Source organism: Oratosquilla oratoria, chromosome 35 (assembly GCF_046742065.1).
Source record: "Oratosquilla oratoria isolate Oo_2021 chromosome 35, ASM4674206v1, whole genome shotgun sequence".
Taxonomy (NCBI): Eukaryota; Metazoa; Arthropoda; class Malacostraca; order Stomatopoda; family Squillidae; genus Oratosquilla; species Oratosquilla oratoria.
In genome coordinates this window covers 24823814-24851794 of record NC_134811.1, presented here as the reverse complement: position 1 = coordinate 24851794, position 27981 = coordinate 24823814, and the positions used below count along the sequence as shown (strand labels likewise).

General features: G+C 39.1%; 1 protein-coding gene across 4 annotated transcripts; it reads left to right on the top strand.

Annotated features, from left to right (window-relative positions):
- The first annotated feature begins 4829 nt into the window (after positions 1-4829).
- On the top strand, positions 4830-27084 carry LOC143018591 (triple QxxK/R motif-containing protein-like). Of its 4 annotated transcripts, none has more exons than XM_076174089.1 (5): positions 4830-4982; positions 5951-6040; positions 8406-8448; positions 14703-14791; positions 20647-27084. In XM_076174089.1, exons 3-5 carry the CDS (start codon positions 8406-8408, stop codon positions 20725-20727), a joined length of 213 nt encoding a protein of 70 aa, XP_076030204.1. In that variant the 5' UTR covers positions 4830-4982; positions 5951-6040; the 3' UTR covers positions 20728-27084. The 4 variants fall into 4 exon arrangements, with proteins under 4 accessions (XP_076030204.1, XP_076030202.1, XP_076030205.1 ...); XM_076174090.1 differs by lacking the exon at positions 4830-4982 and adding an exon at positions 5058-5231; XM_076174087.1 differs by lacking the exon at positions 8406-8448 and having other exon boundaries at positions 4831-4982.
- Positions 27085-27981: the final 897 nt, after the last annotated feature.

Genomic DNA, 27981 nt, shown 5'->3' with positions numbered 1-27981 from the left:
CACTGATCGTTCCAGTGGGTGGAAAAACATTTTAAAGCCTTAGAACACCTTAATTTAGAGGAAGTAGTATGCAGCTCATTGTAAGTGTCATCTAAATAGTGTTAATTTGAGAATCATGCCTTCGCTCGTGTAGCTGCGATGATGTCACAATTAGCTTTCAGCTGATCTATCCATTTCGGAAGGGGAGAAAAAACAATCAATCCAAAGATTGCCCGTGAATTCCGCCTGACACTATGAAGGGAGGGCTGCTTCTGCCATTTCATATGAGGCCATTTTCCCTCCTTATATGAAGTCATCTCTTCATCCATGGTTTTCTCGTGTTGGCATCATTTCTATACCAGAATAAAAAAATTGTAAGTTTTCATAGCCTGCCAAAACATCATCAATTAAACAATGGTTGATGCTGGGTGACCGTTATTCTGTTGAGAAAAATAAATCCATCACGTGCCGTAGAACCAAGTTGAGAATATGTTGGCATCCAATAAACTGAGGCTCTTCTAGTCTCTCTTGTCCGAATTGTATCTGAAGTCTAACAACAACGCCACTTTGGTGTCCTGTATTGACTGCTGTGGTGTCGGAAATAATAAATTTGACACTCCTCAATACATTGTATTCATCTAGTAGAGCTTGCAGTGGGATAAAGATGTCCTCAGCTGACCCGCTTTCATTAGCCAAAATGCCGAGGTGAAGAATTCTTGCAGAATTCTTTACACAGACTACTTGTTATTCTTTATTGTCAATTCTCTTTCCATCAAAATGCAAGCAAAATTCTCTTCGCCAATAATTTCTTTCAGCCTGTTTTTGACTCTGCATCCTTGATCACTCGACGCCAAATTCCCGTCTGTAATGGTATGGGGACATCTATTCAATCTTCACCCAATTTCTGAAGAACATTTGATGCTTTACTTGTTGACAAGGACACTTTTGATAGCTTGGCAGCAGATTTTGTTGCGTGATACTTTTGTTTCATAAGAGGAAGCTCTTTTACAACAACAGAACTAGTGCTGTTGTTTTCTTCTTCACTACTACTACTACTCAACTTCTGCATTTGAGTTGTTGACGGTTTTGATGAAATTCTTGGCCGTTTCGAAGGGTGGATCGTTGACACAGGAACCACTTTCTCAGTTGTGTATCCCACTCAGCCTCCTGATTCTATTTGTTGTCTGTAAATTTCTTTGTCTTGTCTTCACTGCAAAGCCAGTTTCCACTCGGTTTTGTAATATCGAAAAGGTGAGTGAAATTTATTTCAGATTCTCCATTTTGAAATTTTCTATATTTTTCAAACACTCACTATCTTGCCAACCTTCGCTACAACTTGCTGCTTAGAAAGAAAATGGAAGCTAAGTTTCTTCCAAAGCTTCAGCAGTTCTTGAGATGTCTTCCTTATTCGATCTGTTCGCCCTTTGAGTTCACCATACAATCCATAAAAATCTACCAGCAATGTCCCTGTTCAAAGGCATTTTGCACATAATCTCATTTATGTCCTCTTTAATATCTGGTATGCATGGATGGCGTTTTGTAGTTGTCAAATTCCGTGTCCATTTCTTTCCATCTGATTTCACCGTTGATTTGGATAGTTTACTTTTAAAAGACATGTTTGAATCTGAAAGCAGAATACCTAAATGAAAAATGAGAACGGAGAATCAAAGAGTATTTAAAACAAATTTTATTTTTCATTATAATACACGAAAGGTATATACTATTCAGTAATATATAAGTATCCATTATCCACCTATTTTACACCTATTTGAAAATTCTACATGGTAAGAAAACTTATTCCATAATACAGAGCTGTAAAGTTGTAAATTCAATGTTTCTTTGTCTACACAGCACACACTTAAAACTAAAGTTAACAAAATTGACTTCAGACAGCTGTAAACCGATACTGCTGCTGACACCCTCTCAGGCCCTCGATACTTCCTGTGTACAGCAAAAATGAAATGATGTCGGCCTGTTGGGTGCGGGAGGCTCTTACATAACCAACGTAAAATAACATAAAAACTAACATGGAGTCAAAGATTCATCAAATGCAAATCAGGAAAATTAGAAATTAAACAAAAAGTTAAAAAGTCATATCTCTAGTGCCCCACCGCATCCCAAGCCTCCTCCTTCCTATTTTTTTTTGTTTTTTTCTGGGTACTATTATTGCTATTTCCCCTATCATTCTTGGGGCACTCAAGATGGCGACCGTATACAATGTTTTTATATACATGCTGATAATTTTACACACTTATGGAACATTGTTGACAGTACTAGAAATGATAAGGACGGACACTCAGAAATTTTTATCACGAAACAGTTTGTATGATTACACTGGAAAATCCTGGGACTACCTAAACTTAATTACTGCTGCCAACTGTGGAACCTAGACAGTAGGCCTACATGGGAGATATAGAAACTCGAGTGTCTAACGAACTTTCACCAGCAAGATTGGGCGTGTAAAATGCATGACCTATGTATGAAAAATGTTGGAACTATAACGAAACTCACATGGTCTGGAGAAATGATATTCTCTCATGCATGTCCCGCAACCCATGACGACAGGGTGACAGATTTGGGAGTCTAACAGCAATAAGATCCTTGACCATCTATCGGGACAAACATGTGCATATAGGCAACACGTTGAAAATTATTATTTCATAGAAGAGGAAACAGTAAATCAGGTAAAGCACGTGGAACAGCATAATAGGAGACATGATATTTAGTGTATTTTCGGTACTAATATTATCAAGGAGAAACAAAATGTTGCTACATTTTATTTGTAGATAAAATTATATTGCTTCGGAAAGGACGATTTTCATTTTGGGAAATATAGATACATAATAATTATAGAAAAGTGAAAAGTCTGGGGTAAACTTACTCACTACGGTAAATATAACAAAAGAAACAATTAAAAGGTGTATAGACAAACTCAAAGTTGATAAAACACCAGGGCCTGACGGTTGGCATCCAAGAATCTTAAAGGAAATGAAAAATGAGATTGTTGTTCCATTAGAAATTATTTTCAAGAAATCCATCATATCCGGAGATGTCCCAAGAGAATGGAAGCTAGCTAACGTTACTCCCATATTCAAAAAAGGTGACAAAAAGAAACCAAATAACTATAGGCCTATTAGTTTGACTTCGATCGTAGGAAAAATAATGGAAACTATCATCAGAGATGCTATCGAATATCATTTAGAAAGTAACCGTTTGATAAATGATAGCCAACATGGTTTCAGACGGAAACGTTCTTGCGTGACTAACTTACTCGAATTCTACAACACAGTTGTCTCGAATTATGACAAAAGAAACAATATAGATTTAATATATCTAGACTTTGCAAAAGCTTTTGATACCGTCCCACACGAAAGACTACTTACTAAATTAGCTTTGCATGGAATAAGTGGTAGCCTATTAGGTTGGACTAGTAATTGGTTGAAAGGTCGAAAACAGAGAGTTGTTTTAAATGGAAAAACTTCTGGATGGAAAAGTGTTGCAAGTGGAGTTCCTCAGGGTTCCGTTCTTGGGTCACTTCTATTCATAGTATATATAAATGATATAGACCATGGACTAAAATCTACTGTTTCCAAATTTGCTGATGATACAAAACTGTGCGGAGTGGCAAATGATCACTCAAACCAATTAGATATTCATGAAGATTTAGATCAATTACAGCAATGGTCTGAAAAGTGGCTAATGAAATTTAACACAAGTAAATGCAAGGTAATGCACATAGGTAAAAATAACAGCAAGTACGATTACAAGTTATTTGGAAATTCGTTAACAAAAGTGGATAGTGAAAAAGATCTCGGCGTAATTATCAGTAACGACCTCAAATCATCCAAGCAGTGTATTTCAGCCTCTGAGAAAGCAAATAAGATTCTGGGATTGATTGCGCGATCTTTTGATTTCAAAAGTCCATCACTCATTAACAAGCTATATAAATCGTTAGTTCGTCCACATTTGGAATATGCTGTTTCCGTATGGTCACCGAATCTCATTAAAGACATTGACAGACTGGAAAAAGTACAACGGCGAGCCACAAAACTGATTCCAAATATCAAAAATAAATCATACGAAAATCGACTTACGCACATGAATCTGTTTTCCCTAAAAAAGCGTAGACTCAGAGGTGACTTGATACAGGTCTTTAAGATTTTAAAGGGAATTGACAACATCAAAAGTGACCAAATTTTCACATTGAATGAGAATCAGACAAGAAACAATGGTCGCAAACTGTCCGGAAATAGATTCAATTTGGAAGTAGGTAGAAACAACTTTGCCAACCGTGTAGTTAATGAATGGAATAAACTTCCTGCACAGGTAGTGCAATGTAGTTCAGTTCGAAGCTTTAAGAATCATTTAGATAAATACCTAAGTAAGATGCTGTAATTATTATAATTTATGTTATATTATTTGTTTTTGTTTTGTTATAATTTGTCTGTCTGATTTTCATTTATTATTAGTTATATGTCAATTTATTATCATTTACTATTTACCTGTTTGTTTGTTATTCAACTATACCAATGCATTTATTTATGTATTTTAATTGTTATTTACATTGTTATAGTTTTAATTTATTATTAATATGATTTTTTTTTTTTTTTTTTTTGCATCCGACCTAGATATGGATCAAAAGGTCTCCTGTCGGCATGCTTTGCCTTTGTAATCCTTTGTAGAACACAATAAGAAAAAAATTGTAAAAAAAAAATAATGATTATCCCCATCTCTATCGAGGGGGTTTCACCAGCACACAAGAAAAAGAAAATGTCATCAGGTAGGGAACGGGTTGAATATCATAAGTTAAATATTAATTAAAGGAAACAGACCACAAACAAATAAAGTATTGAAGACTGAACTGTCATTGTCAACTTACTTATGACAGTTACGGCATGACTGCGCAAGTAAACACCACGAATGCGTTAGCGGTAGTCGTTGTTTACAAAACATCACGTACGCCTCCAGCCTCCACCCACCAAGAAACCCGTCATATTCATCGGGTAATATAACTCGTTTCTACAAATGTCATCAGTATTTTATCATGTAGCCAGATACCCGAATGAATAATAACACATTAAGAGCTAATGACACATCATAATTCAGGGTAGGGTATCTGATATGGGTAGGTGACGTGGAACTAAGGTTACTGATAGTGTTAGATATAGACTCTACCTTGATTGGTCACTGGTAGGCCTCCACATCTATTGTCTAGCAATCATCGTCACCCTACAAATACTTACAGATATAAAGTAAGTCATGTAAAGTAATATTACACTTAAATGTTTGATTCTGTCAAGATGAGATTTGATTTTGATGGTTGTTGAGAATCATTAAGATTATGATAATCATAATGATTATCATAGTAAGGTAGCATAAAGCATTGAATGATTTATTTTATAGTGTGAGACCACAACAATTGGTTTTGGGTTCTAGAGGATGGGTTTAATAAAATCACTTGAAGCACAAAAGATGTAGATGGTGTTTTTAGCAAGAAATTACTGAATGACAACAGTGTTATGCTATTAAATTTGTATTAATATGAATATAGGTAAGGTTACGGTATTCTTTAGATGTGCACACCTACATGATATAACATTAGAAAATTAAATATTAATTTTGTAAATTATAATATATCAGTGTAATATATGTTTTTCTTGATGTGCACACCTATATGATATAACATTAGAAAATTAAATATTAATTTTGTAAATTATAATATATCAATGTAATATATGTTTTTCTTGATGGAAATCAATAAGAGAAAACACTGCTAAAAGCAGTTCCCTAACAAATGGAGTCATGGCGAATCCTTGAGACTCTTATCTTTATTTTTGTAGATTTGGAGGTTGAAGATGACAACCCTGATGACCTTTAGAATTATAGATACCACATTACTAAATGCAGGTTAGGTTAGATAATTAGTTTTTATTAAGGTACAGATTTTAGAAATGATTTGTGATGACTTCAGGTTAATCTGCTGGCACCAGTTGAAACAAGATGGGACGACGTGATGCTACAGCCAACAATCTTCCTGTGGACACATACAGAAAACAGATAGGTATTCATTTATTCTTGAATAGTTATACATCATATTTTCTAAGTATTGTATGGTCATTTTCTGTTTTGTCATGAAAACATTTACTTTTGTAGTTTATTTCATGTAGAAATTGTAAATGAGTTATTGAATGATGTATATACTGAAAGCAAATACAAAATTTAGATGTGAGGCAGACTCTAGGGCCATCATGTGTATCAAACTTGCCAAGCCTTTAATGGAGGGTGGTTGATGTACCATTAAAGATAGAGGATCAGGTGGACTGTGTGTACCTGTTGCATGAACAGCAAACTTTTAGGTGAAATGTACAGATTATAAATAAACATTAAAGTAGCTTTTCATTACATACATGCATATACCAAGGGCTTTTTCCCCCTTACATGGGAAGCAGCCAAAGTCAAAGGCATGAATCCACTCCCCACATACTCCATTCCCATTCACCACCCCTCCCTCCCTCTTTTATTGGGTCCTTCTGGATGATGGGTCATCTCTGCATCTTGCCCACTGCCCTGGGTCAGAAGCAGTGCAGCAAGACACAGCACATTCACAGTAAGGCTGCTTCATTTAATTGATGATTGTCCCCTCTCCATGCCCTCATGTAAAAAAAAGAGAAATCCCTTCTGGCTGCATCAAAATATCATCCATACATACTCCCTCACCACCCCAACCCCCACCCACTCCCTTCCATGCATCACAGCATCATCCATACACAACCATTCTCCATTCACCCCTATCTTCTGTCTTCTCCCTTTCTCAACAGACATTCCCTTCTTTCCCAATGCCCCTTTTACCCTATTCATCCATCTCATCCTTGGTCGTTCCCATATGTTCACTCTCTCCACCTCTGCCTTCCACATCTCTTTTACTAATCTTTCTTCACTCATTATTTCCCAAAGCATCCCAATACTTTTTCATCAACCCTATCTCCAATCTCCCTTTCCACCCCCCTCCCAGCTCTCCTCCTCACCTTCTCGTTTCTCACTCTATCCAGCCTAGTTACCCCTACCATACTTCTCAGGCATTTCATCTCAAACACATTTAAACTCTTCATCTCTTATATTCCCATACAGTGCTGTTGGCACAATCACCCCTTCATACAATCTCCTTTTATCATCCATTCCCAAATGTCTATTTCTCATTACACTCTTTAATTCCACAAGGCATTTACCTGCTTCTCTCAATCTACATTCTACCCCCACTTCCACTCTTCACTTTCCCACCATATATACCCCCAAGTATCTAAAGCTATGGAAGGAACAATAAGCTATGCCAACATGTTTGTAAGTGATGCAAAAATCATGAGAAGAGTGAAAAATTAGGAGGATCGTAGAATATTGCAAAAAAATCTAGATCCTATTTTTGCAGGGAACCAAGAATGAGAAATGAAGCTTAATACCAAAAATGCAAAGTACTGGAAATGGGCAACAGCAGCAAAAGGTCATCTTTAAACTATTCCTTGGGAAGCGAATACATTACATAAGCAAAAAAGGAGAAAGACTAGGGAGTGTTGATAAATGACAACCCGTCACCTGACAGACATTAGTAGGATTGTGGAAGAGACATATGGACTATTGCAGAAGATTAAAGTGGCATTCCATTATATGGATGAAGAGATGATAAAAAAAAAATCATTGAAACCCTGATATGTCCAAGAATACAAAGGACAGCAACCAAACTGGTCCACAGCCTGGCAGATAAACCATATGAGGAAACACTAAAAGTACCAAGTCTACCAATTTTGAAAGATTGAAGAGAAAGAGGTGACATGATTACAGTGTTCAGGTCACCAAAAGGGATAGATTGCATTGATAGAGATCTCCTGATTAAAGATGGGAGGGCTTTAAGAGATCATGGAAGTAAATTAAGAAAGACAACATGTCAGAAGAATGTGAAGAAATTCAGTTTTCCATATAGATGGATAAATATGTGGAATAGCTTAGGTGATATAGCCCAAGCTCAAACAGTACATAAGTTCAAATCTAAATATGATCATTGGAAATCAGTTATATAGATTAAGTTGGATCCATACATGAATTTGAGTCTAGGTATGTTAGGAAATTAGAGAATAAGAGACAGGACCCAATGAGCATTGCTCCTTTCCTGTAAACTACAATTAGGTAAATAGTTCCTCCAGTGTCTCACCCTTAATACTCACTTCCAATTTGCTGCCATCCTCTCCAGTTGTACATCTCATCACCTTACATTTACCCACATTTATCTTTAACTTCCTTCATTTGCACAGCTTCCCAAACTCCATTACTAACTTCTTGAATCCCTCCTCTGATCCTGGTACAAGTACAGTGTTGTCAGCAAACAACAGTTGGCTTATCTTCCATTTTTCTCCATTTTCTTTTACCATCTCCAAAAGATGAAGGATGAAGTGAAGGCAGTTGTTAAGATGATGAAATCAGGTAAGGCACCTGGTCTGGATGGATGCCATGCAGAATGTCTAAAAAAAGAAGGTACTGTACAGTGATTGTGGACTGGCTGGTGAGGTTATTTAACCTCTTCACTCTGGGACACATTGCACGTCTGGCAGCATTAGCTGCCTGACGTGCGATGTTGTGTCATAATAATCGCATTATAAAAAATAAAGTCAGTGCTCAATTGTTCGTTCTCTTTCACCCGTGAATTTTGATAACCATAGAAAATATGATGAAGCCAGTTTAGAGAGAATGGAGGTTACGTAGGTACGGCTGCAATAAATATAATCAAGACGCTGACGTCGGCATCATCGCGTACCCACTTGCTCCTCATGACGCCTACGTAGGCGTCACCGTATGGAAGTGGTTAATGTTTGCTGGAGAGAGGGTAGAGTGCCGGAGGACTGGAGGAGTTCCACTTTACAAGGGAAAAGGGGACAAGTGTGAATGTAGTAGTTTCAGAGGGATTAGCTTGTTAAGTGTATTTGGGAAGGCTTATGGGAGGATCTTGATTGAGAGGATTAGGAGAGGAACAGAGGGAGTAATTGGTGAGGAACAGTATGGATTTAGGACAGGTAGAGGTTGTGTAGATCAGATTTTTGTGGTAAGACAGATATGTGAGAAAGCTATAGGAAAGGGGAAGGATGTTTTTTGGGCCTTTATGGACTTGGAAAAGGCTTACGACATGGTAGACAGAAAGGCACTGTGGGAGGTTTTGCGGATATACGGGATAGGAGGAAAGCTTCTAGGAGCTGTCAAGAGTTTTTATGAGAGTAGTAGAGCTTGTGTCAGGATTAGAAATGGAGAGAGTGAGTGGTTCGAGGTAAAGATGGGACTTCGTCAAGGATGCGTTATGTCGCCCTGGCTGTTCAACTTATACATGGATGGGGTAGTGTGAGAGGTAAATGCAAGGGTAGTGGGTCAGGGATTGGAAATGGTTAAAGAAAATGGAGAAAAGTGGGAGGTGAGCCAGCTGTTGTTTGCAGACGACGCTGCGCTTGTGGCAGGATCGGAGGAGGGATTGAGGAAGTTGGTGACAGAGTTTGGGAGAGTGTGTGATAGAAGAAAGCTGAAGATAAATGTGGGTAAAAGTAAGGTGATGAGATGTACAAAGGGTGAAAGTGGCAGTAGTCTGGAAGTGAGCATTAAGGGAGAGTGACTGGAGGAAGTGGATAGTTTTAGATACTTGGGTGCAAATGTGGCAGGAAAAGGTGGAGTGAAGGTGGAGGTAGAATGTAGATTGAGAGAAGCGAGTAAATGCCTTGGTGGATTAAAAAGTGTAATGAGGAATAGACATTTGGGAATGGATGCTAAGAGGAGACTATATGAAGGAGTGATTGTGCCAACAACACTGTATGGAGCAGAAACATGGAACATAAGAGAGGAAGAGAGAAGGAGTTTGAATGTGTTTGAGATGAGGTGTCTGAGAAGTATGATGGGGGTTACTAGGCTAGATAGAGTGGGAGATGAGGAGGAGAACAGGGGTGGGAAGATAGGGTTGATGAAAGAGTATTAGGATGGTTTGGACACAAGGAAAGAATGAGTGAAGAAAGACTAGTAAAAGAGGTATGGAAGGCAGATGTGGAGGGAGTGAACATGAGGGGACGTCCTAGGATGAGGTGGATGGATGGGGTGAAGGGGGCTTTGGGGAAGAGGGGAATGTCTGTTGAGGAAGGACGGGAGAGGACAGAAGACAGGGGTGAATGGAGAATGGTTGTATATGGATGATGTGATGCATGAGGTGGAATGGGCGGGGGGATGGAGGGTGAGGTAGTATGTGTGAGCAAATTTTGACGCAGCCTGAAGGGATTTCTCCCCATCTCCTTTATGCATGGGGGGACGGAGAGTGGGGGTTGCCAATTTAATGAAGCGGCCTAGCTGTGGATATGCTGTGTCTTGCGACACTGCTTCTGACCCAGGGCAGTGGACAAGGTGCAGGGATGACCCGTCATCCAGGAGGTACTAAGATAAGAGGGAGGGTGGAGGGGTGTGAAGTGTAAGGGGGAAAAAGCCTTGGTATATGTATGTATGTATGTATCTCCAATTCCCAGCCTATTACCCTTGTATCTTCCTCTCACACCACCCCATCCATGTATAAATTTCAATACATGAGGAGATAAAAAAGAATATATATAGAATTATAAAATACTCAGTATGCCTTAGATTAGAATATGCAGTGGTAGTGTGGTCTCTGCATTAAGTGAAGGATATAAACAGAATTGAAAAAATATCAAGATCAGTGACCAAATTTGTTCCCAGCTTTGTAATTTAAATGTATGAAGAAAGCATTGGACCTCATTAATAGATGAGTAAGAGGTAATTGCCTAGTTGTAGTATAGATTATAAGAGCCATGCTCATAGTGTTCCATCTTTATATTTCCATTGGTCAGAACTGATATTAGATCATCCCATGTTATAGAATATTCTATTCCTTCATTTCACACAAGAAGCTGTATATTCTAGTGTCCTTCAGGCATAAGTCATTTTTAATTTCATTCCATAGCCACTAGTTTTCTTCTTTTCCCTCTCTGTCTTCTTTGTCAAGTATATCCACACATTTCATGGTGTGCCTTGCTTCCACCCTTTTTATGCACTTCTCATATGCTTCCCTAGTTCTCTTTTACAACCAATCATCATAAACTTGTTTCTTTTCTGATATCACTGCCTTCACATTTTCATCTTGCCATTTGCTGCCTCTACTTTCTGTTCCTTCCCATTCTCCTCAGCCCACCTATCATATTTACACACTAGCAGTTCCTTCCATACTTCTCTCAGTTGAACCTAGTATTTCTCTATTTCCTTTTCATTTAATTTGCTGAGAGCACTTCTCTGCCTCCCTTTCTTTTCTTCTTCCTTCACTGCTGTTGATTGTCTTTGTACCAGATAATGAACTGGTAATTTACTGCCTTCTCAATTACCCTTCCACCCTAGCCCATATATGCTTATACGTATCTCTTTTTTGAATACTGTTTTTACTGTCATAATTTTCCTTTCAATAATCTCAAACATCTTGATGGTTTAGTTCTTGCCACCCTATACCCCCTACTACATCATCTATCAGCTCATATCCATTTGTGGCATTGAGATACCCCAACATCATGACATTTAATACTTCCCAAAACACCCTACGTACTCATTTAAATAAGTAACAAATGTATCCCTTTCTTATTCACTTTTCTCTACTGGGGCCATATGAATTCACAAAAGCCAATATCTCCTGTCCCAATTTCACCTTCAACTATATTATCTTATTACTTAACTATGCACTTACTTATGTCATTACTTACTAACAGTGCCATTCCTCTTCCTTGCTTCCTCACCATTCCTGGGACCCTATCCATCATGCTCCCAAACTCCGACTCACCTTTTCTTTTCAGTTTCACTAACATATCTTTCTTCACTAAGACATGTTACCAATCTCTTCCCTTCTATTCTCATCCATACCACATCCACACGTATTTAATGACCCAATTACTAGGGTTCTGGCTGGAATCCTCCCAGCCCCTGTTATGCCATGACTTATCGTGCAAGAATAATACAGAGGGATGGGGGTCCTTGGTACCCTTACTGTGTTCTATTTAGTTACTCTCTGTAGCACGCATGGGAGCATGGTGATGGTGGCACTACAGGGAATCAGATTAGGAAGAGGAAGAATCATAGAAGTGATAAAGAATAGGTTCAAGTGGACAGTATAAAGGAAGGACACATGTAGTACTAAAGTGTATCATCATTCCTGTACAAGAAGAGGTTTTACTCTAACATACATTGTTGATGTGTGGCTCTGGTGCATAGGGGCACCCCAAAAGTCCCTAAAGTACTGACTGCATGTTTTGCAGTCAATATATAAAAAGTATATTCATGTCAGATTTATGAATGGTTAACTGGAGATGAAATTTGTTTCATGTAGATCCTGAAATTTCCCAGTGTCATGTTTGAAATACACTCGACCATTTAATGTACTTGAAGGCATGTGCATACATGCATACATATATTACAAGGCCTTTTCCCCTTATAAGGGAGGTGGCCAGCCAAGGCATGCACCCACCCTTAAGAACATAAGAACGAAGGAGACTGCAAGAGACTATGAAGGCTACACTAGGAAGTTCCATGTATAGTACCACCTATTATCCCCATCCATAAAGTTATCTAACCTTTTCTAAAAACAAATGATAGCTTCAGCACTCACTACATGGTTACTAAGTCTATTCCATTTGTTGACCACCTTATTAGTAAACCAGTTCTTGCCTGTTTCCTTCTTAAATCTAAATTTGTCCAATTTAAATCCATTACTGTGAGTCCTGCCCTGTTGTTGTAATATAATGACCTTGTCTGCATCTCCCTTGTTAAAGCCCCTGATCCACTTGAACACCTCTATTAGATCACCCCACACTCTACATCTTTCCAGACAGTGAATTAAGGTGCCTAAGCTTGTCCTCATAAGATAAATTTCTGAGCCCATGTATAATTTTGGTTGCTCTCTTCTGTACTGATTCTAGTGAATTGATATTCATTCTATAGGATGGAGACCATTACTGTACAGCATAGTACAGTACCCATTTGTTTTCCCTTTTATCTTGGCTTGTGGATTTTGGAAGCAACAGACAAAATCCAGTGCATCCCCACCCACTCACCCCATACTATGCAAACATGGCATATCAAGAACCCATCTTCACAATCCATGGTAACTGATATTAAATTACAGTAAATATGTTGAACTTAATCTGTTTATCAAACCAGTGACCCCTATTGTCCATTAAATTGAGGAATGGGTGTATATACTTGTAAATGGAAGAGTAAATGCGAAGGTGAATTCTGAGTAGAGGAAGCAAGTAACTGTCTGGTGGACTCAAAAGTATAATGAGTAATAGTAATCAAGGAATGACAGCAAAGAGGAGGTTGTATTAAGGAGTGACTTTGCCCATGGTGCAGTATGGAGTGGAAACCTGGAATGAAAGTAATGGTGATAGACATAGTTGTTGTGGTTTTGAGATGAGATATTTTATAAGTATGGTAAATTGGTGGACAGGGTGCAGGGATGACCCGTCATCTAGGAGGTGCTAAGATGGGAGGGAGGGTGGAGGGGTGTGGAGTGTTTTTGGGGATGAAATGGGTGGGAATGTTTTTGTGCCTTGTCCTTTTTGGCTACCCCCCTGGTAAGGGGAAAAAAAGCCTTGGTATATGTATGTATGGTAAATTGGTAGTTGATATAGTGAGAAATGTAGAGGTAAGACAGAGAACAGGTTTTCAAGGAAACCTGTTCGATAAGGTAGATCAGAATATTGAGGTGGTTTAGGTTTATACAAAGAATCAATGAAGAAGGACAAGGTAAGAAATTGTGGAAGGCTGAAATAATTGGGAAAGAGTTTTGGATACATGTGTCATCAGTGGAGCAATGAAAAGAAAGTACAAGAGATAAGAATGTAGATTATGAATAGATGATACAGCCCATTGGTATATTCCCTTCATCTGCTCCAAAGGGAAGTGGATGGGTGTGTATGGGCGGGGAGTCACCATATGGTGAAAATAGTGTATTTACCTAATTGTAGTATACAAGAAAGAAGTAGTATTTCTGGGGTCAATCTCCTACTTCTCAATTTATCATACCTAGTTTCTCTCTAGTGTGGCAGAGACAGTGTGACCTTTTATACCTGAAGTGCTTAGATAAGAGTAGTGAGTGAATGAGTATTTTAGTGAGGATTTATTGTATAATCTAGGGAAAACAAATTCTTGTCAATCAATCTGTTGCCCCAGGTCTCTCTTGTGGGAGACCCAAGGCTCCCAAGTACCTGGCAACAACCAGTAAACAGGCCTATAGGTTACTAAAGGAAGTAATAGTGTAGAGCAGTGTTGGATGAGGTGTTCACTGTCCTCAGTATGACGGTTGCATCTAGGGCAGTTTGATTTTGTGGCCAAGGTTATTCTGTGCTAAATATCTCAAACCTAGATTGTGGTCTGAATGCAAACATGCTAGTGTGGTTCTTGCCTGTGGCCTCTTTGCTGGGAAAGTATCAAAGAAGACATAAAGACATTGTCACATCATCACTTTGTATGCAGTTCCACTGCAAGTGGACATAACAAATCCACTTTTACAAGGAGGTATGGCCCTGAGGGGCTGGTGCCTGGTCTTTGGATCAGGCTCAGAAACTCGCTCCTTATCAGACAAATGACAATATGTTTTTGATCCATGATGTGGTTTAACCAAGTTGTTTAAGTTCTGAATGTCTTTTCCATCTCCATTTCAGGAAAACAGAATAAAAAACAGACTGCAAGTGATGTAAAGATCCTTAGAAAACATACAGAACAGAAGAGTTCAACTCCAAAACTCCAACAGGTTTGCAATGTAGATTTTTTTTTTATCCATGTGATACTAAGATGAGAAGGGCAATGAATGGTTTTTGGTTGGATGCGAGATGGGTGTAGGGTGGTTGTATGTTTTGATTTGTCACCTGATAAGGGGGAAAAGACCTTTTGATATGTGTATGTATGTAGATAATTTTAGTATAGAGGAAATGAGCAATGCTCATAGGGCCTTGTCCCTTGATCTCCAATTGTGTGCATACCAAAAGGCCCTTCCCCCTTGCCTACAAATATTATAAATTGTTTTAAATCATGTATGACTTCAGTTTGGGCTATATCATTCCTTAAGTTATTCTATTATTAAGAGCGCTTAGAAAGTAAAGAGTAAGATGTAGAATACTATGAAATAGACCAGTACCCATCTCTAGATAAAGAAATGAACAAAATAATAACTACCATGCAGAAGGCAAGTAAAAAACACATTCCCAGAGGCTACAGAAGAAAAAACTAGTACACAGGAGATTGCCTACTTAAAAAAAAAAAAAAAAAAGGAAAAATAACAACAGAAAAAATATTAATGCAATTAGATAGAAGCATCATAAATCTGATAAACAACAAACAGTGAGAAAACTGGTAAAAACTAACCAGCAAAATAGATGGAAAAACTGATAATAGCATAGTGTGGAGAGCTGTGAAAAGACTCAAAAACTCAAAATTAAATCCCCCGTCCCCTCATGAAACAGTTGGTGCAACTCAGGGAAGTACCATCACCAAAACAGCAGTGTGACATCAACAAGCAGGAAAGCCCACAACACCAGAAAATAGGAAAATAATTAAAGAAATTCTGACAATCAAACCAGACACTTTCCCCCTTTCACTAGTAAATATGTAGAAGTGCTCATAAATAAATTTAAAAACTCCAGAGTTGAAGATTCACACAATATCTCAAACATCCACCTCAAACGCCTTGCCTAAGTAACCATAACAGCCTTAACTAACATTTTCAACTACTTCTGGTGCTGTACCTGCAAGTGATTTAAGCACATTAAGTCTAGGTGTGCATTTTGTCTTTATGTTTGTGATGTGTTGTTTGAATGACATGGATGTATCATATGATATGCCAAGAATCTTGGGTCAGTGTGCATGGTATGAGGTTATTGTTGGTAAAGAGGCTTGGTATGTATTTGTGTTCTGCTGTCCAATTGGTGAGAAGTGTGGCTGTGGATTTGGTTGGGGCTACTTTGAGTCTGTAGTGAGCCAGGTGTTGAGTGTGTTGAGGTATGGCTGCAGTATTTACGTGGCTCTGTCTGGGTTACAGCATTTGCATGTAATTGTTATGTTATCTGTGTAAAAAGAGATTTGTAGTTCTGGGTTGTGGGGTGTGGATATTTTGTGCATGTATAGATTAAATCGTGGGGGATAAGATGGGACCCTGAGGTACTCTGTTCCTAAAGTTTCTGGTGTACAGTGATTAGTCATTATATGACACATGGATATTTCTGCCTGCCAGGTAATTGGTTAACCATCTTTTGGTATTATTGTGCATGTATTTACCTAGTTGTATTATATGGGAAGGTGTGTTGTATAATTTGTTTATGAGATTATCAGGGGATAGCAACAAAATCTTTACTAGTGTCTAGTGTTATAAGAAGTGTTCTGTGTTGGGGTTTGGATGAATTGATGTCTTTGAAAACTCTTTGTGTAAGAGAAGAGTGTTTGTGGAATGTAGTGGTCTAAAACTGTTGTCATTTGGAAAGGGGATATGATGTGTGATGAGTGGTGTGTGAGGTGCTGTATGACTTTGGAGTGGGTACAGAAAAGTGTGATTTTTTTCCTTGATGATTTTATTATGCTTCCAGATGTTGGGTTTGGTGTTGTGTGAATGGCTGGAGTTTACAATATTGGTGAGTGCATGTATGCCATGTGGACCATAAGCTGATGAGTGCTTGAGATTATGGATTATATGCTTTAACCTGTCTATGAAGGATGTGTAGTCTGGGTCTTTGGGGAAGTCTTTCTTACATCAGATGATGTGTTGGTCATCAGGGTGAGAGTGTTTGCTTGTTGTCTCTTTGAGGGTAGGGTAACTGTTGATGCAGTGATTGCTGTGTGAGAGCGTGTTGTGTTACTGTTGGATAATGTAGTCCTGTGGAGTGTCATGTACAGTTTTTTGGTGTTTGTTTTGTGGGAGGTTATCAGGAGTGAAGAGAGGGCGAGGGAGGGAAGGGGTGGCTATTCTAGTAAGTGAGGGGATAGGTAAACAGGTAGTGGAGTGGAAGGAGGTTTCCTCAAGGATAATGTGGATGAAGGTGAAACTGGGAAAGGAGATGTGGGTCTTTGTAAGTGCATATGGGCCTGGCAGTGAGAAGAGCGTGGAAGAAAGGGAAGCCTTTTGGATAGATTTAAATGAGTGCATAGAGGGTTTAGGAAGAAATGTCAATGTAATAGTACTGGGAGACCTTAATGCTAGGGTGGGAAATGGTCCAATCGATGGAGTGGTTGGGAAGTGTGGAGTTCCAGGAAAGAATCGTAGTGGAGAGTTGATGGTGGAAATGTGTCTAGAAAGAGAGTTGATGATAGCAAATACAGTGTTTCGGAAGAAAGTCAAGCATAAGTACACATGGGAGAGGGTGGTGGAGGGAAGGGTGGTAGATAGAGCGCTAATGGATTATGTAGTGGTAAATAGGATTATGATAGGAAGAGTTAAGGATGTACATGTGCTAAGGGGAGAGGGTGGGGGAATATCAGATCATTTTTTGGTGGAAGGTAAGCTGAGAGTGGAGGATAGATGGAGAAAGAGGAAAGGGACAAAAGGTAGGGAGGTTCTTAGAGTGAACTCCTTGAATGAAAAGGAAAAGGAGAAGGAGTACGAAAAGAAGCTGAAGGAGGAGTGGGAGGGAGTAAAGGATGGAGCAGAGATGGGTGTGGAGGAGGAATGGGGATGGTTCAAGGAGGGAGTCTTAAAGTGTGCAAGGATGGTGTGTGGAACAAGAAGGACAGGGGGAAATAGAAGAAAGGGTAGTGAATGGTGGGATGAGGAAACAAAGAAGGTTGTAGAAGAGAAGAAGCGAGCATTCACAGATTGGTTACAAAAGAGGACGGGGGAGTCATATGAGACGTACAAAGAAAAGAAAAGAGAAGTAAAGCAAAAGGTAAAGGAGGCAAAGAGGAGAGCAGATGTGAAATGGGGTAGGAGTATGACAGAAAATTTTGAAAGTAATAAAAAGATGTTTTGGAAAGAAATTAAGAGAGGAAGAGGAGGCGAATCAAGTAGGGAAGAAAAGGTAAAAGGAACAGATGGAGAGATGATAATGGAAGAGATGGCAGTAAGGGGAAGATGGGCAGAATATTTTAGGGAGTTGCTAAATGTGAAGGAGGATAGGGAAGGAAAGATAGCTGCAGTGGGAAATGCAAAGAAAATGAGAGTGATGAGTGAGGAGAATGGAGGAGAAATAAGGAAGGATGAGGTGAAGGCAGTTGTAAAGATGATGAAAGCAGGTAAGACACCTGGTCTGGATGGATGCCATGCAGAATGTCTGAAAAAGGGAGGTTCAGTGATGGTGAACTGGTTGGTGAGGTTATTTAATGTTTGCTGGAGAGAGGGTAGAGTACCGGAGGACTGGAGAAGTGCCTGTATAGTTCCTCTTTACAAGGGAAAAGGGGACAAGTGTGAATGTAGTAGTTTCAGAGGGATTAGCCTGTTAAGTGTAGTAGGGAAGGCTTATGGGAGGATCTTAATTGAGAGGATTAGGAGAGGAACAGGAGTAATTGGTGAGGAACAGTGTGGATTTAGGACAGGTAGAGGTTGTGTAGATCAGATCTTTGTGGTAAGACAGATATGTGAGAAAGCTATAGGAAAGGGGGAAGGATGTTTTTTGGGCTTTTATGGATCTGGAAAAGGCTTATGATAGGGTAGACAGAAAGGCACTGTGGGAGGTTATGCAGATTTATGGGATAGGAGGAAAGCTTTTGGGAGCTGTCAAGAGTTTTTATGAGAGTAGTAGAGCTTGTGTCAGGATTAGAAATGGAGAGAGTGAGTGGTTTGAAGTAAAGGTGGGACTTCGTCAAGGATGCGTTATGTCGCCCTGGCTGTTCAACTTATACATGGATGGGGTGGTGCGAGAGGTGAATGCTAGGGTAGTGGGTCAGGGATTGGAGATGGTTAAAGAAAATGGAGAAAAGTGGGAGGTGAGCCAGCTGTTGTTTGCGGACGACACTGCGCTTGTGGCAGGGTCAGAGGAGGGATTGAGGAAGCTGGTGGCAGAGTTTGGGAGAGTATGTGATAGAAGAAAGCTAAAGATAAATGTGGGTAAAAGTAATGTGATGAGATGTACAAGGGGTGAAAGTGGCAGTAGACTGGAAGTGAACATTAAGGGAGAGAGATTGGAGGAAGTGAATAGTTTTAGATACTTGGGTGCAAGTGTAGCAGGAAAAGGTGGAGTGAAGGTGGAGGTAGAATGTAGATTGAGAGAAGCGAGTAAATGCCTTGGTGGATTAAAGAGTGTAATGAGGAATAGACATTTGGGAATGGATGCGAAGAGGAGACTGTATGAAGGAGTGATTGTGCCAACAGCACTGTATGGGGCAGAAACGTGGAACATAAGAGAAGAAGAGAGAAGGAGTTTGAATGTGTTTGAGATGAGGTGTCTGAGAAGTATGGTGGGGGTTACTAGGCTGGATAGAGTGAGAAATGAGGAGGTGAGGAGGAGAACAGGGGTGAAAAAGGATTTGGGAGATAGGGTTGATGAAAGAATATTAGGATGGTTTGGACACATGGAAAGAATGAGTGAAGAAAGACTAGTAAAAGAGGTATGGAAGGCAGATGTGGAGGGAGTGAACATGAGGGGACGTCCTAGGATGAGGTGGATGGATGGGGTGAAGGGGGCTTTGGGGAAGAGGGGAATGTCTGTTGAGGAAGGAAGGGAGAGGACGGAAGACAGAGGTGAGTGGAGAATGGTTGTATATGGATGATGTTGTGATTGCATGAGGAGGAATGGGCGGGGGGGTGGGGGAGTATGTGTGAGTAAATTTTGACGCAGCCCGAAGGGATTTCTCCCCGTCCTCTCCTTATATGCAAGGGGGGACGGAGAGTGGGGGTCGCCGATTAAATGAAGCGGCCTTGCTGTGGATGTGCTGTGTCTTGCGACACTGCTTCTGACCCAGGGCGGTGGGCAGGGTGCAGGGATGACCCGTCATCCAGGAGGTGCTCAGATGAGAGGGAGGGTTGGAGGGGTGTGGAGTGTATTTAGGGATGAAATGGGTGGGAGTGTTTTTATGCCTTTCCCTTTTTGGCTACCTCCCTTGGAAGGGGGAAAAAGCCTTGGTATATGTATGTATGTATGTTTTGTGATTATGTTGACATGTTTGCCAATTTAGTGTTTTTTGTTTATGTATTTTATTGTTAATCTCAGTGTTTAGTGCTTTATTTGGCCTGTTATGTTCAGAGGGATAGTTATGGGAGTGGCATGTTTGAATGTGTTGTGGTGTTGTATGAAGCCTTGAATTTCTGGTTTGAAATTTGGGTTGTATGGTTTTCTGTTACCTCTGGGGATGTATTTCTTGTCAGCATTTTGTATGGTTGTGTTGAAGGTGTGAACAGCAGTGTCTGTGTCTGTGATTGGTGTACTGTTCAGTGTGTTGAGATATTTTTCTGTTTTTTTTTTCAGTGAGAACTTCCCAGTTTGCTCTTTTGTAATTACTTGTATGCCATAGTACACTTGTGTAAACTACTCCACATAGTTAATTATGTTTCAGTTGGGGAGTTGTTAGTACTTTGTGTCCTTTTTAATCTGCTGGTTATAAGCCAGATTGGATGATGTGCATGCAGATTACCAGTGAGAGACATCCCAGGGTGCAAATTGATAAACTGATTGCAATTTCATATTTCAGGATATGAAAGTAATGATTGGACTTATGATGGCAGTTGTCCTGTGTGTATACATCTCTCTCTTCATCTGGCTGTACAAGTAGATTCAATGGATTTGAAGATAATGGAAAAGTTAAATGACAAAGAAGAACTGAAGAAAGCTATGAAAGGAGGCAAGTCAGCTAATTCAGAATTAGACTGCAGGAAGATTGTAAGTTGTAGATACTAGAAATGTAAGGAAATAATTTATAAAAGGAAAATGATAACGAGTAAAGAATGATTTTTCTGAAAAAAAGTCCACATTGCAGGTGGTCTTTATTCATTATGCTCTCTAATGATGCCTTTCAAAGAAGGTATTACAATCAATAACAATTCAATTCTGGGGAAGAAATCAGGAACATTGTGGTCCTTTTTTGTTGAAAACAAAATTTTTATGTGATAGTCTTGAGAAATTTCAGGCAGGTTTTATTTGTATTTTCTTTAATCTACCATGTTGATATTTGTTATTATATGTTAGGGAACATAATTACAATGAAATAAGTATGGGATGCTAAGAAATAAACCCTCGTGTTCATTTGTGCATAAAAGGCTGCCAAGTAGTCAGGGCATTTTGAATTGTTCATTTGTTTTACTCATTGATAATTTCTTTTATTACCACTAGGATAAGATGTAATTGTGGCTATAGCTTTTCTTCATAGTGTTTCACATGGAAGGCATATGAGGTTGTTGGCAGATAGTTTGTATAACTTGGTACCTGTAAGTTCATTTGACAGCAGGAATTGTTAAATGTTCTGATGTATACAAAGTCTGTGATTAAGAATAGGATTATGAGAAAAATTTTACCAGATCAAATAAGAAAATTGTGTTTACCAAAGAGTGGATTACTTTTATACAGTATGTATAATGTTTAAGATTAGCAAAAAATTAATAAATCAAGCACAAAGGTATTGGCATTGCCTTATACAAGTTGATTTATTAAAAAATATTCTTAGGTAATTGTATTTACCAAGTTTTATTTTGTAATTAAGGCTGGTTGCAGACTTTCTCAAAATTATGCACAGAAAAGAGATTAATTTTTTTTTTCATGTCATTGGATGTAGATTCATAAATTAGAGTGGGTAATCTGGACTGGGTTTGGTTTATCATCCACACCAGCAGTTAAGTAAAACTAGCAATAAATATAAATATTTTAACAAAATGTTCAAGAGCAGCTAACTTCAAATTAGCTGATTTTACAGGTTTTGATATGCACAAAGATAGTTTTGTACATAGATAGTTCTGTATGTGATGAAATAATTTGGTTGATGTTTGTTTGCTGTTGGGTACACAAAATAGTTACTATCGATTTAGGTGGTTGCCAGCAACAACACTGAGGTCACCTACAAGAGTTGTTACAAAAGATAGGAATCCTTCCCAGACCTTGGCACATTGTGATGACTGATGTGGAGTTTACATTGATCCATGTACTTATTTGTTTAAGCCATTATATATATATACTGTATATATATATATATATATATAATTTTTAACTGATATTTTGAAATGGCACTAGTACATCTAAAAAAAGAACATTCTCACCTCACATATGGCTCGACGGCACAGTTGTAGCAGTCTGAGTTCAAATCCCACCCAGGACTGAAATGATTTCAGTATCACTGCACTGTAAGCTGATACTCCCACTCTCATGGATGGGGAGTTAGGGGTATGTGTGATTCACAATGGTCTTGGATCATGTGTTGGACTTGTGATCGACAGCTATTTCCATCCTGGTCACAGTATTACCCATAAATGGGTCATATGTGAGCTATGAACTCCCATCCAGGAGGGTAATAGCTGTTGATCATGAGTCAAACACATGATCCACGACCATGGTAAATCACGGCCATGACAGGAGGCAGTTCCCCCATGCATTGGCTCCATACAATACCACATTTATTGCAGGAATACCTTCCCAACACATCTTTTCACAACTACCACGTATTCTCTCATCTTTTCCTTAAACAACAATCGCCACACTACACCAGATTTTAAGGGATAAAACACAAATACCTCTACCATCCATCCACAACTTAATAAAAACAGGACTCCTAACCAAATTATATATATCCCACAACATAAACAATACACCAACACTCCCACAGCCAAGGAAAACTACCTTCATATGGGCCTACCCTTGGCCAACCAAACCACCAAACCAACATATGAAACACAAAATTATATACAGTGACTGCACAAGCTTTTCTAGAATGGTAGATGGGTTGATAAATTGTTGACCATAATAAACAATTCCTTTCAGGAATTAAGATTGCTAACAAGCAATGAGTATATTGATGGTATTGTTACCCCAACCCCAAACTTCCTATAGGAGGGCCTGAGGACAGAGGTTGACCACTGTGTGGCTGCAGGTTTTCAGTCTAAAATTTTAAATGATAATTATTGTTATAAATGACAAGTAATGGTGATTAGCTCTTGAAATATGATCATACTTAGTATGCTTTGCATTGTAGCAAATATAAATAACAATTACTGGCTGTTGGTAGTGTGTTGTAAATGGCATGGTGTAAATCATATCAGTGAGCTGATTTCTAGAAAGGACACACGTCTTCATAATTCAGTTTCTCTGGGCTTCCCAAGGCTATTTAACTATTGAATCTGGGAGTATTTTTATGTGTGTTCGTCCCTCAATCTTTTCATAGTATTAATTATAATAGTTGCCTCAAGTGTCACTGACTGGAAACCCTTGACTCACAATTGTTAGCAGGAGATAACTCCCCCATCTTGGGCCCTTGTGTAGATCTTTCTGGGAAGATATTTTGGTGTGTTGTCTGTGTTGTATTGGTGTAGGATAGTTATTTTTGTTCCTGGTTTATATGTGAAAAAGTGGAAGAAATACACAAGATTGAAATCTTTGGGTACCTCCAGATAAGTGAGGTGTTGATGGGTTTTGAAAATGAGCAACAGATTTTCTCAAATGTCTATCATGCAGGTAACCATAATTGGTACCTTTACAGTATGACTAATGTTAATATTTCAAAGATTCCATCAGTTTGCTCAAACTGACACTGCATCAAAGTAGAAATTAATATTAATATTGCTTTGTATTTCTTATTTGGCATAGTGATTGTGCATATGTGCAGAATATTTTTAGTATTTTGTATAGTGAATTAAGCACTGTATTTGAAAGGCTATAAGGTGTAGTTGAAAAAGAACTAAGAAATATAATAATTCTGCATCCATTATGGAAAGGTATTGATATGGGTATTGTTCAGGGGTGGATGAATGGCATAGATTATTTGAAATGAGACCATTTTCAGAATTAGAATGAGTTTTTGAGAAATCAAATGTTGTCATGGGCTGAGTATTTTAGAAAGTTGCTAAATGTGAAGGAGGATAGGAAGGTAAAGGTAGTTCCAGTGGGAAGTGCTAAGAAAATGACAGTGATGAGTGAGGAAAATGGAGGAGAAATAAGGAAAGATGAGGTGAAGGCAGTTGTTAAGATGATGAGAGCAGATAAGGCACCTGGGATGGATGGGTGTCCTGCAGGATATCTAAAAAGAGAAGGTACAGTGATGGACTGGCTGGTGAGGTTATCTAATGTTTGTTTAAGAGAGGGTAGAGGGCTGGAAGACTGGAGGGGTGCCTGTATAGTTCCACTTCACAAGGGAAAAGGGGACAAGTGTGAGTGTAGTAGTTTCAGAGGGATTAGTTTGTTAAGTGTAGTTGGGAAGGCTTATGGGAGGGTCTTGATTGAGAGGATTAGGAGAGGAACAGAGGGAGTAATTGGTGAGGAATAGTGTGGATTTAGGACAGGTAAGGGTTGCATGGATCAGATTTTTGTGGTAAGACAGATATGTGAGAAAGCTATAGGAAAAGGTAAGGATGTTTTTTTGCTTTTATGGATTTGGAAAAGGCTTATGACAAGGTAGACAGGAAGGCACTGTGGGAGGTATTGCAGATATATGGGATAGGAGGAAAGCTGTTAAGACCAGTCAAGAGTTTTTACAAGAGTAGTAGAGCCTGTATTAGAATTAGAAATGGAGAGAGTGAGTGGTTTGAAGTAAAGGTGGGACTTTGCCAGGGATGGCAACAAATTGGAAGTGAGTATTAAAGGAGAGAGACTGGAGGAAGTGGATAGCTTTAGATACTTGGGTGTGAATGTGGCAGGAAAGAGAGGAGTGGAAATGAAGATAGAATGTAGATTGAAAGAAGTAAGTAAATGCCTTAGGGGATTAAAAAATGTAATGAGAAATAGACATTTGGGAACGGAAGTTTGTGTGAATGACATTTTGACACAGCCTGAATGAATTTCTTCCTGTTTTCTCTTTTTCTGCATGAGGGGACAGAGAGGGGGGTCACTGATTAAATGAAGCAGCCTTGCTGTGGATATGCTGTGTCTTGCTACATTGCTTCTGACCCAGAGCAGTGGGCAAGATGCAGGGATGACCCATCATCTAGGAGTAGCCAAGAAAAGAGGGAGGGAGGTAGGGGTGGTAAATGGGAGTTTCACAGGCTGAAATTCCACAGCCTTGTAATGGCTGGCAATGATTCTTGGCTCTAACATAGATCTTTCCGTGAAGAAATGATGCATTATTTTCAGTGGTTTATTAATGTGGAATTGTTTCTATGTCATTAGTTTATACATACATCATACATATACCAAGGCTTTTTCCCCCTTACAAGGGAGGTAGCCAAAAAGGAAAAGGCATAAAATCATTCCCACCCATTCCATCCCTGAATACACTCCACACCCCTCCACCCTCCCTCTTATCTTAGCACCTCCTGGATGATGGGTCATCCCTGCACCTTGTCCACTGCTTTGTCCACTGCCCATGGTAAAAGGAAAGGTTGTTAGGTGTCTTTATGTGAAAAAATGAAAGAAATACAGAGATTGGACCAGTAAATTTCGAAGATGAGTGACATAGAGATGATTGTCTGATGCCCATCTTGCTGGTACCTGATTTTGATCCCTTAGTACTACTATTCCACTTCATCATTTTCTCTGTGGTCATTCACATTGAAATAGATCATTCGACATTCTCTGTTATTCCCCTGATATACCTATCCTTATCCATCCTCATGAGAGCTCTAGTCCTCTGTTTCAGAGTTCCGTATTGGACTAGGTCTCCATCCATTCTGGCAGCTCAGCTCCTTCATATATTCTCTAGTGTCCCACTCCTCTACCTGACGCATTCCATTGCACTTCTTAGCAGCTCTCGGTTCCACATTTGAAGATATGCCAGAGTTCTTCATTCATCAAAGATGCCAAGTACTTTGAATTGATCAAAGACTACTGAATAATTTGGAGCACACATATCCTTGAACTTCTCCAGATGAAATCCAGTTTAACTACTTGTCAATATTCTGGACTGAATGTGCAATCCGAGTGTTGCAACCACAAGTTTATAATCATTCCCAATGAACTCGGCACTCCAGTATACCCTGCAGTTCTAAAGTCTCCCCCAATGAGTATAAACAATTTTGTGACCAATCTCCTGTTACTCCCCCAGCATTACTAAACCATGTCCATTGGTTTGGCTCTTGTCTCTGGAATCAGGAACCAGCAATCCTCAACCTTTTGGTACCAGTAACTGCACTGAAATTATCCAAAACAACAGTTGTGTCCTATGATGTGCTTTGGTCGACTATAGAGTCAAGCTTGGTGTGAAAAATTTCCTTATTTTTAACTTCCTTTGCCTTGGTAGTAGCATAATAGCAATACTAGAAATAAAGTCCAAGATGTGCTTTAACCTCACTAGAATTATGTGCTCATCAGCCAGAGTTTTCCCCATAAGGGTGTGCTATAGTTGGCTAGATATACCTGCAACTACCTTCCACAGGTGGGCCCCACTGGTGTGGTCTGACCAGTAGTAGTTATAACCCTTACTATTGATCTCATCATTGGCCAGTTTCCTCACCTCAGAAAGAGCCACTGTATCAATTCTAAACTTCCCTAGCATCTCTAATAAAATGGGCAGTCAATCAATGTAGGGATGGAAACAATGTTCTAGGTCCCCACAGAGAGTATAGGAGTTAACTAAGGGTAAGTACTTTAACTACTGAAAAGGCCACACCCATCTGAATAAGGTATCCTGGCAACAGTCATAGGAAAGGGATAAGCATCACTTAGCATGGGAAGGGTTTCTTTCAGTTAAGGAAATTTTACTGGTGGGAGCTTAAAGGTTGTAATTTGAATATTGCACTCAAGAGGTAAAATTTATTGGAGAGATTGTTCTTAATATTCACATCAAAAACGAAGTTGCATCTTACATACCCATGCATCTTTTATGCCAAAAGGTACAAAAAATATTATTTGGTTTGTTGCCAGTACATATATTGTATGCTAATGGCAGAAATATTTGAGGTACAGCACTTTAGTTTTTTAATATTATATAATGTCGTGTCTTTTGAACAAATTTTGTACTGTACACATGGAGATTTTCTTTAAAAGTATTTGAAGTTTATCAGACTTTACTTTCATACCTGTAATCTTTTGTACAAGTGTGAAGACATAAGAGAAATGGGAGCAATGTCAGGAGTTTGAAAAGCCACATCAGTTCAATACCTGTAATACATTTGAGAATTGGAAATAATGATTCACATATTGATGACAGATTTGGTGAGGTTGCTCAGTGGACAATGTTGGAGGTATAGAGAGAGAAGGTGGGGTTCTAGTCAGTAGGGTGGTTGTGGTTATGAAAGAGGAATGTTGAGGTACTGTAAGTCATTAGCAGAAATGATCAAATGATATAATGTACTGTAATTAATGGTGAGTACAACCAGGCACAAGGAGTGAGATATTTAAGTATGGTCGAGAAGTATAGTGTTACAAGGATGGATAGAGTAAGAAATAAGGGGGTAATGAGGAAAACAGGGACAGGGAGCTGGCAGATAGGGTATGTGAAAGAATACCAAGATAGTTTGGGCACATGGAAAGAGTAGCAAAAAGAGTGCAAGGCAGAAATAGATGGCGTGAACTTGAGGGGAAGACCAAGAATGAGATGGATGGATGGGGTGAAAGAAACCTCAAGTAAAAGGGGAATGTCTGTTGAACAGTGATGGGAGAAGGCAAGATATAGATGTGAGTGGAAAATAGTTCCAAATTGAAAATGGATTGACATAGCCTGAAGGGATTTTTCTTCATATTTTTTAATTTTGCACAAGGGGATGAGGATTGAAAGTTGCCTTGTAAATGAAGTGGTAGGCACTGCTTTTGAAGTGCTGCATCTTGTGTTGCTTCTGAGCTGGGCAATGTGCAGGGGACAAGGATCTGCAGGGGGCTATGATGAAAGGAAAATGTGTGATGGATGAGATTGAAATGGGTTGGGGTGGGTGTGTGCCCAGTTGGCATTAGTCAATGA

Bases quoted from the DNA above. Each gene is read 5' to 3' on its own strand.
- LOC143018591 (XM_076174087.1), top strand. From the start codon at position 5,980: ATGGGACGACGTGATGCTACAGCCAACAATCTTCCTGTGGACACATAC. The intron at 6,041-14,702 runs GTATTCATTTAT...TCTCCATTTCAG, and splicing joins CACATACAGAAAACAGATAG to GAAAACAGAATAAAAAACAG. The intron at 14,792-20,646 runs GTTTGCAATGTA...TTCATATTTCAG, and splicing joins CAACTCCAAAACTCCAACAG to GATATGAAAGTAATGATTGG.